The 12683-nt window shown below is 45.5% G+C and overlaps 1 protein-coding gene and 1 long non-coding RNA gene across 3 annotated transcripts; one reads left to right on the top strand and one right to left on the bottom strand.

Annotated features, from left to right (window-relative positions):
- Positions 1 to 2265: 2265 nt before the first annotated feature.
- Positions 2266 to 4937, bottom strand: LOC147152574 (uncharacterized). 2 transcript variants are annotated; one of them, XR_015088572.1, is made up of 4 exons: positions 4817 to 4937; positions 3857 to 3910; positions 3734 to 3784; positions 2266 to 3570 (listed from the first exon to the last, which is right to left on the bottom strand). It is a non-coding gene; the product is annotated as an uncharacterized LOC147152574 (long non-coding RNA). The 2 variants fall into 2 exon arrangements; XR_015088571.1 differs by lacking the exon at positions 4817 to 4937 and having other exon boundaries at positions 3857 to 3983.
- A 5346-nt stretch (positions 4938 to 10283) lies between these two features.
- LOC147152573 (antihemorrhagic factor cHLP-B-like) lies at positions 10284 to 11954 on the top strand. The gene is made up of 7 exons (XM_086048622.1): positions 10284 to 10535; positions 10632 to 10742; positions 10826 to 10910; positions 11049 to 11218; positions 11298 to 11414; positions 11622 to 11702; positions 11772 to 11954. Exons 1-7 carry the CDS (start codon positions 10326 to 10328, stop codon positions 11913 to 11915), a joined length of 918 nt encoding a protein of 305 aa, XP_085904748.1. The 5' UTR covers positions 10284 to 10325; the 3' UTR covers positions 11916 to 11954.
- The last annotated feature ends 729 nt before the right edge of the window (positions 11955 to 12683 follow it).

Below are 12683 nucleotides of genomic sequence, written 5' to 3'. Positions count from 1 at the left end.
AAAAGGACGCTCAGGAGAAGGCAAAGCAGGCCTTTTACTACAATCGTCCACATGGTGCCAGACACCTACCTGTCCTTCGTCCAAGCGACACAGTCTACACTAAATTGGACCACGAGAAGGCTTGGAAGTCGCCGGGAGTCGTCCTGAAGGAAGCTGTCACGCCAAGATCTTACCTCGTCGATGTGGACGGTTCAACAGTACTGCGTCATAATAGACTCCATCTCCAAGCAGGACCAAATCCTCGATCGACGACGACTGTCCAACCTGTCACCCCTGAGTGTGAAGGATATCATTTCCAATCCACAAATGTCACCACTCCAGAGACAGTACCTCTTGAACCAAGTGAAGTCACAAACCTGACACACAGTCACGACCGGCTCTCACGAGATCTGGACTTGTTAGCAAGCCTGTCATGAGACTTAACCTGTAGGCATAGGTGTCCAGTTTTGGACCCTGAGGCGGAAAGAGACGCCTGCCAATGGCCTTTGGGGGGAGAGAGAAAAAAAAAGAAAAAAGGGGATGTTGCGATACAAATGCTCATGTTTGTGTGTTGGAACGATTTGTCTATTTAGGGATATGATTGGATATCTAAATGCTGATATAAAGTTGAGCAATATTTGCATAAATTGTATTGAAAGGACAGCTATCCTAGAGGGATCACTGATTTAAGTTTGAAAGGTCTAAATAATGTTTCTATGTTTATTGCTGTTCGGAGTAGTAGATTGATATCTTGTGACAACCGCTGTTCCAGATTATTTCAGGATGTATAGTTAATGTGATCAACTCGGAAAAGGGGAGATGTCACATATGCGATATGTGGAAGTGCTTTGCAGCGGTGTTGCGACATATTCGGCAACAATCCGTTTTACAGCAGTAGAGTTCATGTGCCAAGCTGATATGAATACCACCTGTTCATGTGGCAGTTAATAAACAGAGTTCACGAATAAACCCGATTCGGATCATTCTACATGTATAAACAAATCTTTATTAGAGACTCGAGCAGCGACTAATAATCTTTTTAGTCGATGAAGTCATTGCCAGAGCACAACAAAGTGCCATCTGTAAAACTGACTGCTCTTGTAGTTCTAATAGATTCAAGATCCTGGTCGTCCTAGTTTCAGCATTCCAGAAAACCAAGCGGAGCTTGAGCAACAAGTCGCCCATAACCAAAAGAATAGGTATTTGGTACGCTAAGGTTTATTTGTTCTCACTGTTACCGTCATGCATGCTTCCCTACGATGCACAATGCACAACCAAACCGCAGACATCTTAGCTTGCAGTGTTTTCCATCAATCTAACTGTTCAGATTGGGGGCCATCTAGTGGCCAGGGGAGCCTAAACAGCTGCTTAGGTCTGTTTATAGGCCCTGCAAGGGGAACTGGCCAGAGGAATCCAATTCAATCCAATGTATTTATTTATATAGCACATTTAAAAAACAATGTTGTTACAAAGTGCTGGACATATGTTTGTTATTACACAACCAATAAATATATAAAGAGATAAAACAAATACATAACAAAAATGAATGAATACATAAAATGAAATTAAAACACAGAGGGCCACACAATTCACGCTTTGTTAAAAACCAGAGAATAAAAGTGGGTCTTAAAACGAGATTTAAAACACTCAACTGAGGGGGCCGTTCGAATATGGAGGGGCAGAGCATTCCAGAGTCTGGGGCCAACCACTGAAAAATCCCTATGCCCCCGGGTTTTAAGGTTCGTCCTTGTCTCCATAAGAAGGTACTGGCCTCCTGACCTCAATGCGTGCGCTGGACTATAAACTTTGATGAGGTCAGTAATGTAATTTGGGGCCATTCCATTCAAAGCTTTAAAAACAAATAATAAAATCTTAAAATCTATTCTAAAAGTAACTGGAAGCCAATGCAAAGAGGCAAGAATTGGTGTAATATGATCTCGTTTTTTTGGTTCCAGTTAAAAGGCGTGCAGAATTCTGGACTAACTGTAAGCGTGAAAGTGCTTTATGAGCAATACCATAATGAAGAGCATTACAGTAGTCCAGACGAGATGAAATAAAAGCATGCATAACCCGCCCAAAAGATAAAAATTGTTTAACTTTAGATAAAAGACAAATATGAAAAAAGCCTGACCGAATGACTGTGTTTATCTGTCTATGTCATTTAAAATCACTGTCCATAGTGACACCGAGGTTGGTGGCAGAGGGCCGAACATAGTCTCCTAAGGGGCCCAAGTCCAACAAGAGATCAGTTGGAACAAAGATCACAACCTCGGTTCTGCCCTCATTAAGACATAGAAAGTTTTGGGCCAACCACACCCTGACGTCACTCACGCAGGCATGTAGGGGTTCCAGGGGGTCTCCAGCTGTTTTTAAAATGGGCAAGTAAATCTGACAGTCATCTGCATAAAAATGGTATGAGATGCTGTGTTTTTTGAAGATTTGACTCAGTGGGAGCAGATAAAGTGCAAAAGAACTGGGCCCCAAACCGCACCCTGAGGGACACCACAACACAAGGGGGTAGATGCCGAGGAGGAAGGGCACTGTCAGACAGAAAGTGGTGATGGTAAAGATTTAAAAATACATTTTCAGACCAACTTGTAAAACGCGCATTAACGCCGCTTACTATTGGCACGTTTCCCCTTTTTGTGACAATCAGGCAGCGTAACCAGCGTGACAGTAACGTGATCATGTTTAAAACCTAAAACTTTATACAGTTACTCCAAAAGCGATTACATTTTCAGACCAACTTGTAAAACGTGCAGGATATTATGTAAGGGGTAGGACTAGATAAGTTTATACTTCGTCATACCCCCTTTTAGCATGTGATAGTCTGCTTTGCCTTGACATATTTTTAATAAATTTTTCTTTTCTTCTTTGTTTGACCAAAAGATATATTTCAATTTGTATTTGAATATTATTTTATTTATATGTTTGAAATAAAGACAATCAATCAGTAGTGGCTGCTTCATAAATGACAAAAGCCACTGCATATAAAATTGTAATGTATGTATCAACCAACTGTCTGCTAGATGCATTTTGCACTGCAGTGTTTGTCTTATGTTTCTAATATTAACATTGACACTAGACTGAACCACTACTTCCTATGTATACATTATGCTGGAGTATTAATGAAATGACTGAATATGAAAGGTGAGATGGACACAATCATTTCTTTTAGATCTTATGTTCTTATCTTCATCATCCAACATCATTCGCTATGATTAATAATTACAAAACTGTATTCTGTCTGTTTAAAAACTCAAAACACCCCATCTGGGGAAAATTGAGATACCTTGAGAAGGAGCCACAAATCCCTGAATCCCCCTTCCAGGATGACCAGGCTGCAATGGATGACGAGTGGCAACAGTTAGGTAACAGATAATGCAGTGCTATACAACGCAAACTCGAATAGTGTGAAAGTCCATTTAAAAAGATAAAGCGCCTGACTCCTGATGACTCCTTTGGAGAAGTAGGTCCTCATCAGAATCCAGCCCAGTTGGTCAGTCAATCTCCATAGCAACGCCTCCAAGGAAGTGTCGGTGCAATATCCATAAAGCAGGATCCAATTCGGACATCGTCATCTAGCCTTGTCTTCAAGCCAGGAGAAGGGGGCAGGAAAATGAAAAGAAGCTTTAGAAGTAAGAAGTTTAATACAAAATGTTCATTTTTCATCAACTTTACATTGGGTGTACACCATGAACCTCCCAATGTCAAAAATGTCAGAAAAATAAATAAAGAATAATAATCAAACTACCATCATCATAAAGATGCCACAATCAAGCCCATATGACTGCCTTGGAAAATCCTGTGACATACGGGAGAAGTTACAGTGTTAGGTCTTGTTGTATTCTCTTTGAACATATATGTATCGTATTACTTGTATGTCCAAACCAATGCTTTCATTCCTGGATTGATTTTCTGGCAGAGGCTTCTGCATTTCAAAAGAAAGCAAAATTAAGATCATCCTATGGTAGAATTTCAAAAAAAATATCTGTCCATGTAGCCCACCACCACACCACCAGTGCTCACACACACACACAATAAAAAACAAAAAAACAAAAAATAACATAGTTGTCATGCAGCAGAGTTTGGGACTTTTTATTGTGGTTTAAGACCAAATCAGTTCTGCAAAGAACATAATCTGGTGAATAGCAAGGAGGGCACGGAAGAAGGCTTCGAACAACAAAAGAGCGCACACATTAGAAAGAACTGAGTAATAAGTTTCTGTGAGTCACCTCAACACTTCTTTCCTTTCAATTTCACCAAACCCAAACTGTGCATGTGAACATTTGGAGTCCAAAAACCCAATTTCTCTCTGTGTTGGCTTCATAATCTGTAATTACAGGCAATGACATTTCAACATAATTTGTGAGAGTAAAGGATTCGACTTCCGGCGCCGCGCGAGTGGCAGCCCGCTACAGTAGCTCCGGCTGATCGGTGAGCCTTTTCGTGTGTTTTTGTTCTTTAATATTACTCTACCTCATACCTTTTTCGTATAATTGATAGTCGTAACTTGCGTAGCAATGGACACCCAAACTGCGGTATTCTTGCTGCTGCTGATGGCTATTTTTTGCGCGATCGTGTCCGGCGACTTGGCTCGGAGCCGAGCCCCCATTGTTTACAGCCGGAATCAGCTGTTAGCACTCCGTGCTAACCATGCGCCGGCTCCCGGGGCGAGACCCGATATCCCCCGTGAGCTGAGGAGGAAGAGACGGGGATCTCGTGCGGGGGTTAAACGCAGGGAAAGGAGGAGACGATACCATCCCGTTCTCCCGTCTGTTATCATGGGGAATGTTAGATCGCTCCCCAACAAGATGGACGAGCTAGCGGCGCTTACCCGGCACGAGAGGGACTTCCGGGAGGCTAGCCTGATGCTATTCACGGAGTCGTGGCTAACAACGCTAACACCGAACGCGGTCGTAGAATTGGACGGCTTCCAAATCATACGCGCGGACAGGACGCTGGAGAGTGGAAAGAGGAAAGGAGGAGGGCTGGCTGTGTTTGTGAACGATAGATGGTGTAATCCTGGGCACATCACGATTAAGGAGCAGCTTTGCAGCAGGGATATTGAGCTGCTAGCTGTTGGCATGAGGCCATTCTACATCCCGCGAGAGTTTAGTCACGTGATCGCGGTGACCGTCTACGTCCCACCAGCTGCCAGCAGCGACACAGCCTGTGATGTCTTGACTGCAGCAGTGAGCAGGCTACAAACACAGCACCCAAATGCCCTGGTACTCATCTCTGGTGACTTCAATCATGCCTCCCCTTCCTCCTCTCTGCCTTCATTCACACAGTATGTCACCTGCCACACCAGAGACAATAAAACACTGGACCTTTTCTATGCCAACACCAAGGAGGCATACACATCACTGCCCCTCCCCCCGCTGGGCAAAGCTGATCACAACCTGGTGGCTCTCCAGTCTGTGTACAAACCTCTGGTCCGCAGGCAGCCAGCTGTGACCCGCACGGTTCAGAGATGGTCTGGAGAGGCCGAGGAGGCCTTAAAGGACTGCTTCAGCACAACTGTGTGGGAAGTATTCAGCGATGCTCACGGGGAAGACATTAGTAGTCTAACGGACACTGTTACAGACTATATAAATTTCTGCATGGAGAACACCATACCCACCAGGACAGTAAGGTGTTTCTCCAACAACAAACCCTGGATCACACCAGACATAAAAGCTCTCCTGAAGGAGAAGAGGAGGGCTTTTGCGTCAGGCAACATAGAGGAGCGGAGGACTGTGCAGCGCCAGCTGAGGAGGAGGATCAGAGAGGGGAAAAGGTCCTACAGGAAGAGGATGGAGGAGCAGCTGCTGCAGAATAACGCCAGGGGAGTCTGGAGGGGCCTGAAGACCATCTCAGGCCACGGACAACCCAAGACCCGGACTGGGGGGGACCTGCAGTGGGCAAATGAGCTGAATCTCTTTTTCAATAGGTTCGATCAGATGCCTGCCTCCACTCAGTCTCTCCTGCTGCAGTCTCCACCTACTCCTCCTGCTGGGCGTGTCACCCCCTCCCCTCTTTTCTCCACAGTCTCCAGCTCCCAGCTACACCAGATAGCCACCACTCCTTCCTGTCCAGCCTTGGCCTTCACAACATCTCAGGTGAGGAACCAGCTGAAGAAGATGAAGGCGAGGAAGGCAGCGGGTCCAGATGGCATCAGCCCCCAGCTCCTCAAATCCTGCGCAGACCAGCTGTGTGGAATTGTCCAGCACATGTTCAACCTGAGCCTGAAGCTGGGCAGGGTCCCCCAGCTATGGAAAACATCCTGCCTGGTCCCGGTGCCAAAGACCCCCCACCCGAAGGAGCTCAACAGCTTCAGACCAGTGGCGCTGACGTCTCACCTGATGAAGACCCTGGAGAGACTGGTCCTTGTCCACCTGCGCCCCCTGGTGAGCTCCTCAATGGACCCACTTCAGTTCGCATACCAGCCTGGCATCAGTGTGGATGATGCCATCATCTACCTCCTCCACACTTCACTCTCCCACCTGGAGAAGGCGGGGAGCACTGTGAGGATCATGTTCTTTGATTTCTCCAGTGCTTTCAACACCATCCAGCCCACCCTACTGGGAGACAAGCTGGAGCGGGCGGGGGTGGCGCACCACCTCACCACATGGATCCAGGACTACCTCACAAACCGGCCACAGTATGTGAGGACACAGGACTGTGTGTCTGACGTGCTCCTCTGCAGCACGGGGGCCCCACAGGGAACTGTCTTGGCTCCCTTCCTGTTCACCCTCTACACCTCGGACTTCAACTACAACACCCCTACCTGTCACCTGCAGAAGTTCTCTGACGACTCTGCGATTGTCGGCCTCATCACAGGCGGAGATGATCGGGAGTACAGAGAACTTACTCAGGGTTTTGTGGACTGGTGCCAGCAGAACCGCCTCATGATCAATGCGGGGAAATCCAAAGAAATGGTGGTGGATTTCGGTAGGCGCCAGCACTCTTCGCCTGCACCAGTGAATATCCGGGGAACAGATGTTGAGAGAGTCTCAACTTACAAGTACCTGGGTGTTCATCTGAACAATAAACTGGACTGGTGCGACAACACAGACGCCCTCTATAGGAAGAGTCAGAGCAGACTCTTCCTAATCAGGAGACTGAGGTCTTTTGGGGTTCAGGGGACACTCCTCAGGAACTTTTATGACTCGGTGGTTGCATCGGTCATCTTCCAGGGAGTGGTCACCTGGGCAGGCGGCGTCTCGGCCCGGGACAAGAAGCGGCTGGACAAACTGGTCAAGAGGGCCGGCTCTGTCCTGGGCTGCTCCCTGGACTCTGTGGACTCGGTGGGGGACAGGAGGATGTTGGCCAAGCTGTCATCAATGCTGGGCAACCCGGACCACCCCCTCCAGGGCACCCTAACAGCACTCCACAGCACCTTCAGTGACAGACTGTTACACCCTCGCTGTGCAAAGGAGAGATTCCGCCGTTCCTTCTTGCCTGCTGCTGTCAGACTCTTTAACAACAACATTGTGTAGTCTCTACAAACTGGCAGTCATTAGTGCAATTGTGCAGTCCTGCACCTGAGCTCATATCGTGCAATACCCAATATTCCCCACTACTGTAATACCGTGCAATACTCAACATTCCCCACTACTGTTAGTCTAGTTTTATTTTTATCCAATGCTGTTCCTTACATTTCACTACAGCACTGCAGCACTGTCACTTAGAGTATTTTTTCCTCTGTACTATGTGCAGGCCGAAATGAGTGTTCCTCATATTTTTTATGTAGATGTAGGTTGGTGTGTATACACATGTGTATATACACATGTTACTGCGTATATCTACATAGGTTTGATTCTAAATGTTTGCCGTCAATGTTATACATTAATGGCCACATTATGCCGCCGCCCCTGTGTGACCTATATCTTTGCTACTGTAACAATGAAAATTTCCCCACTGTGGGATCAATAAAGGCATTCTTATCTTATCTTATCTTATGATTACAATGTACAATGCAAAATCAGTGCAATGACAAAGCTGCAGGAGGTGAGTAGATAGTCCCTTCTCCAGCTATCTAATGAGTTGAATCAAGTGCCACTGGACTTCTTTCTTGAATAGATGTTTCACAAGTCATCTGATAGGCTTCCTCAGATAAGAAAACTTCAGGTCTCAGGTCAGCGATTTGTATGTCTGGGAGAGGGACTACCTCCTTGATTACATTCATTATTACGACTGGTCGTTGAAACCCCTCAGTCATACGAGTTGTTGGGGCTTGTAGAGCGGTGGGTGGCGTCTGCTTCACGATTCAGACTTGGCTGTGGGAGACAAGACCAATTAATGTTAACAGTTCGCATAAACGTTGGGTTTCAATGACAAGAGGCGCCCTTACCAACGGGCTTCCCTGGGCTTGAACCCAAGTCGGTGGCCTATCACAATTGAAAAAAAAAATGATGTTGATTTTTTCTCAATCACTTTACATTCTTGCCATGAGCTGACCAAGCCGCTGGCGATTCTGTACAACGTCATGGCAGTAAAGAGGGTCACTTGCGGCTGCAGTACACGAAGCTCACTCTAGGGGGCCTGTCGGAAGGCATTCAAATCCACATTATTCTGTCATTTGTTTATTTGTCAGTCAATCATGTCATCATGACATCCGCAGACCAATCACACACCTGTACGATATACCATGACATTTTTTAGCCAATCCCCATGAAGAGGACGTTCCCGTGACAGAGCTCCGGACGTCACGTGACCGATCCCCGTTAGTCTGAACGCCGGCGCGACGACTCAATCGGTTGTTCTATTGGTATCCTGTAGAATGCTCGCCCCTTTTGCTTCCTGTCTACCATTGTCAAAGTGTGGCATTTCTTTACATTTGTGGCAAGTTTTCTACCCTGCCAAAATGACCTTGTTTGTATTTGACGCAGGGCATTATGGGATGCGTGATGCCAGCGTTGGTTAAGAGTAGTTGTTTGTGATATCACTGTAACACTATTAATTAATGCTATTAATATTCGATAAAATAAAAGACAACAAAACAAAAATTCAAAAATAAATAATTTACTGAAAATTTAATAGTACAGGTATATATTTTGTCAATCTGGGTGGGCCATGGCTCCACCCCTGACCCTATTACAAATGCATATTCTCCTCTTGCCAAAACCCGAAACAGCCAACAAGTGACCGGCGTTCACCATGCAGCTGGTCGGAAAGTGGATCTCTGCCAGATCCGTGTGGTTTGGTATGTGAACTGCGGTGCAAAGTTCAGCAAAAAAGTCAAATGCCAGCAGATCATTACAGCACATGGGGTCACTGTGCGTTAAACTTTCTTCAGCTCCTCCTTTAAATTTTTAAAAATTTGTTTTAAAATGTCACCTCAAACTACACCTGCACATTCGACCAGTGACAGACATCCCAAGAAGCGAATACTGTATACTGTAAGACTTCTCTGCTGAATCCTTTGGGAGCTCCCGCGCCTTCTGCATGTGTTTTATGACATTCCCAATGTAACTGATTGAGCCCTGAGGGAGAGCAGGCAGCCTGTGCCCACTGTGTTTTTTAACTCATTTCACGGGGCATTACTTCAACAACTCTAGCCATCAGGCTGTCAGAAGCACATTCAAGTTCAGGGTTGGTGCACCTGGACAAGGAATATGATTCATTGCACTTACTTCCTAGAACAATTTGAAAATAGATCATTTTACACTGCCCTGTAATAAGGAGATTTCTCTCTTTTGCAGCAGATCATCCACAGATGTAGTCAAGACAGTCGGAGCATTAGCACCACAGTTGGTTGAGTGCTGCAATCACACAAAATGACAGAAAAGTTGTGGTTTCATTAATCCAATGGCTTGCCTTCTTTAGTGTCTGGACATGTCTTAGTCATTTAAGTCATACTATTTTTCAAATTCATTTTTTTTTGCTTGTATTGTTTTTTCTTAAAATTTCTCAAATTTACAGGTTTAGGGTTAGAATTTTTTTTAAAGACCATTCCTAATGAGGGCGCATCAGTTATTTTCAGATTTCACTATTTTCTGTTGGTCTTGGCCGCTATCCCCTCCAAATAGCAAAAATCCACCGTAGTTTTTCCCTCCCTCAAATGGTCATTCCTACAACAATAAAAGTATACCTTGACTTTTTTTCTGAAAATAAAAAACAAAATGTTTAACTCCAAAAGAAAGATGTTATTTTTCTGAATCCAAGTCTATTTTATTGCTAAAGCTGAGCTGTGAACAGTCGTCGCCATGGAGACTGATTGAAAGCAGGCCAGGCACTGATTGGCCCCCAGGTGACAGCCGTTTGTCTTCCTCTGTGATTGGTCGTCCAAGCTCGTCAGCCTGCTTAAAGCACGCGGGCGAGTGCAGTGACATGTTCTGCTTGCGCTTCTTTGACGCGTCATGATGGTTGCTCACCTGTTTGCGGTTCTGCTGTGGTGCTCTTTGGCTCTTCCTGGCTTGGCCGTGGTGAAATCTTCGCCTCCCTCGCTCACATGCGGCGAGGACAGCGTCAAGGCGGCGGCCGGCATGGCTGTCCAGCACATCAACCACAAGCACAAGCACGGCTTCAAGTTCAGGCTGCAGGAGGTGCAGAGCAGCAAATATCAGCAGGTTAGCGCTTAGCCTAGCACCACAACGCATTGTTTGCCTTCTTCAATGGAGGCTGTCATCACGAGTCCACTTTGTCCCTCTCGTGTCTCCTTGCAGTTTTCTGGAGGTTGCCACATTGACGTCAACGTGATGCTGGTGCAGACCAAATGTCACTTCACCAACCCCAAACCTGCGGACCAATGCGAGCTGTGGCAACACAATGAGCGGGTCAATATGGGTTCTTCAATCGTGCAAGTGGACTCCTACCTTTGTTGCTGACATGTTCGTTTTTTTTTTTTTTTTGTGTTTAGGGTGCGATGGCCACCTGCAGTGTTGAATTTTGGGTCATGTGGGGCGTGGCCAAAATCACAAGATATGAATGCACCACCAGACCAGGTTGTGAGATGTCAAACTGAAATTAACCTATTGATTGTAGTTTGAAATTCTTTCTTTTAAATTTTTATTTTATTTATTTTTTGGAACAAACCATGCGTGTGGCTGCGTAGTGAACATGTGCTCTTTTTCTGTGACCAGACCACACCCAAGACGAGATGATGACCCTTTGCCCTTCCTGCCCCAAGTTGTTGTCCCTCAACGACCCGACGGGCGTCAGCGCCGTGCAGTCATCGGTGCTCAAGTTCAATCAGGAGAGCAAACACCACAATTACTTCACCCTGTTGGAAGTGGCTCAGCTGACTGAGGAGGTGATGACGCCCCCCCCAGCACCTTCTGCAGTAGTTGCCAGACTTTCTTTTAAACCCGCCTGTGTCCTTGCTGTCGCAGTACATGGCAACTATCGGCACGATCACCTGGCTCAAGTTCGCCCTGGTGGAGACGACGTGTCCCCGAGAGGCCACGTATACTTTTGTGGCCTGCACTCCTCGCTGCCCCGACCGAGCTGTGAGTTGCAACTTGCTGCTTGGCTGTTTTGGGACAAGATTGATTTGCTGCTTGACTAGAATATTGTTGATACAAGGGGTGCTTAAGTTTTGCCTTGAGTTTCTTGAATATGGCTGACATTTTGCTGTTGACCTTTTTTTTTGTATTTTAACCACAGTTGGTACTTTGTTTCCAAAGTGATCAGTTTTATTTTTTCTTTCTTTGAAGCATCACATCTATTGCCGAACCGCCTATTACAACTCGCACGGTCAAGTGGGGGAACTTGAGTGTGAAATGTACCCACCAAAGGTAAGTCCACAGGAAAGGCACACCAACTTGTACACAGAGCGCCTCATTTTTCCTCTTGGTTCTCCACAGAATTCAGAGTCCCTCCCAGATGGTGAGCCGGAGCCCGTTTGCAGCCCGCTGTTCCACCAAAGTGCCGAAGCTTGCATGTGCAAGGGGCGGCTGCAAAATTCTGAGCCGTCCCTCCATCACATTTGTCCCTTCCCGCTTGAGTGATGTCATCACGCGTCAACTGTAATAAAAAGAGGGAAGTTACTTGCTGCTTGTCTTTGATCATGTAATTAAAGAATTTTTTTTTTTTTTTTTTTTTTTGCAACAAACTATTTGAAGTTTAATCAGTCAAGGAGTGGGATGAATAAGTGATTATTCAATGAGTCCCCAAAATTGATAGATGTTTGGAGTGCAATGGCAGCCTACAGTATTGAATTTTGGTCTTGTGGGGTGTGGCCAACATCAACTTGGCACCACGCACACACATCTAAGAGTTCTTTACCAGAAATATTAGTTTGCATCGCAAATAAATAGAAAGGGTGAGTATCAAATTGTGCATTACATTGACCTGTGCTTCTACTCTTTGGACTGTTACCTTTCATGCAAAAAACAGGGTTAAATTTTGATTCAGGGGTGGAGCCCTGGGTGTGCACAGGCCCACCTAGGTTTACAGACTAGACTGCCCACTCAGTGAGATTCATGAAAAGTTAAATTTTAATTTTGTTTTGTTTTTATTGCGTATTAATGGTGTAATTGTGGTTGTCCAAGGAAGAGTTGAACTTCATACTCAGTCAGAGAAATATTCAGGCCGATTTTTTAGTTTTCCAGGCCCACCCATTAGCCACGTTCTGGCACTCCCACTGTTTGGATTTGAACCCTTTGCTTTTTTTTCTTTGACAATTTTATAACTAAGCCTTTGAAAAGTCTAAAAAAAAAAAAAAAAAACTTAGTACTGAGAATTTTTTTGTCATTTAAGTCCTAAAATTCCCCCCA

This window comes from Filicampus tigris, chromosome 1 (genome assembly GCF_054856515.1).
Source record: "Filicampus tigris isolate MCC_2025a chromosome 1, RoL_Ftig_1.0, whole genome shotgun sequence".
NCBI lineage: Eukaryota > Metazoa > Chordata > Actinopteri > Syngnathiformes > Syngnathidae > Filicampus > Filicampus tigris.
Note: the sequence above shows the minus strand (reverse complement) of the source record. Positions and strands in the feature narration are given on the sequence as shown.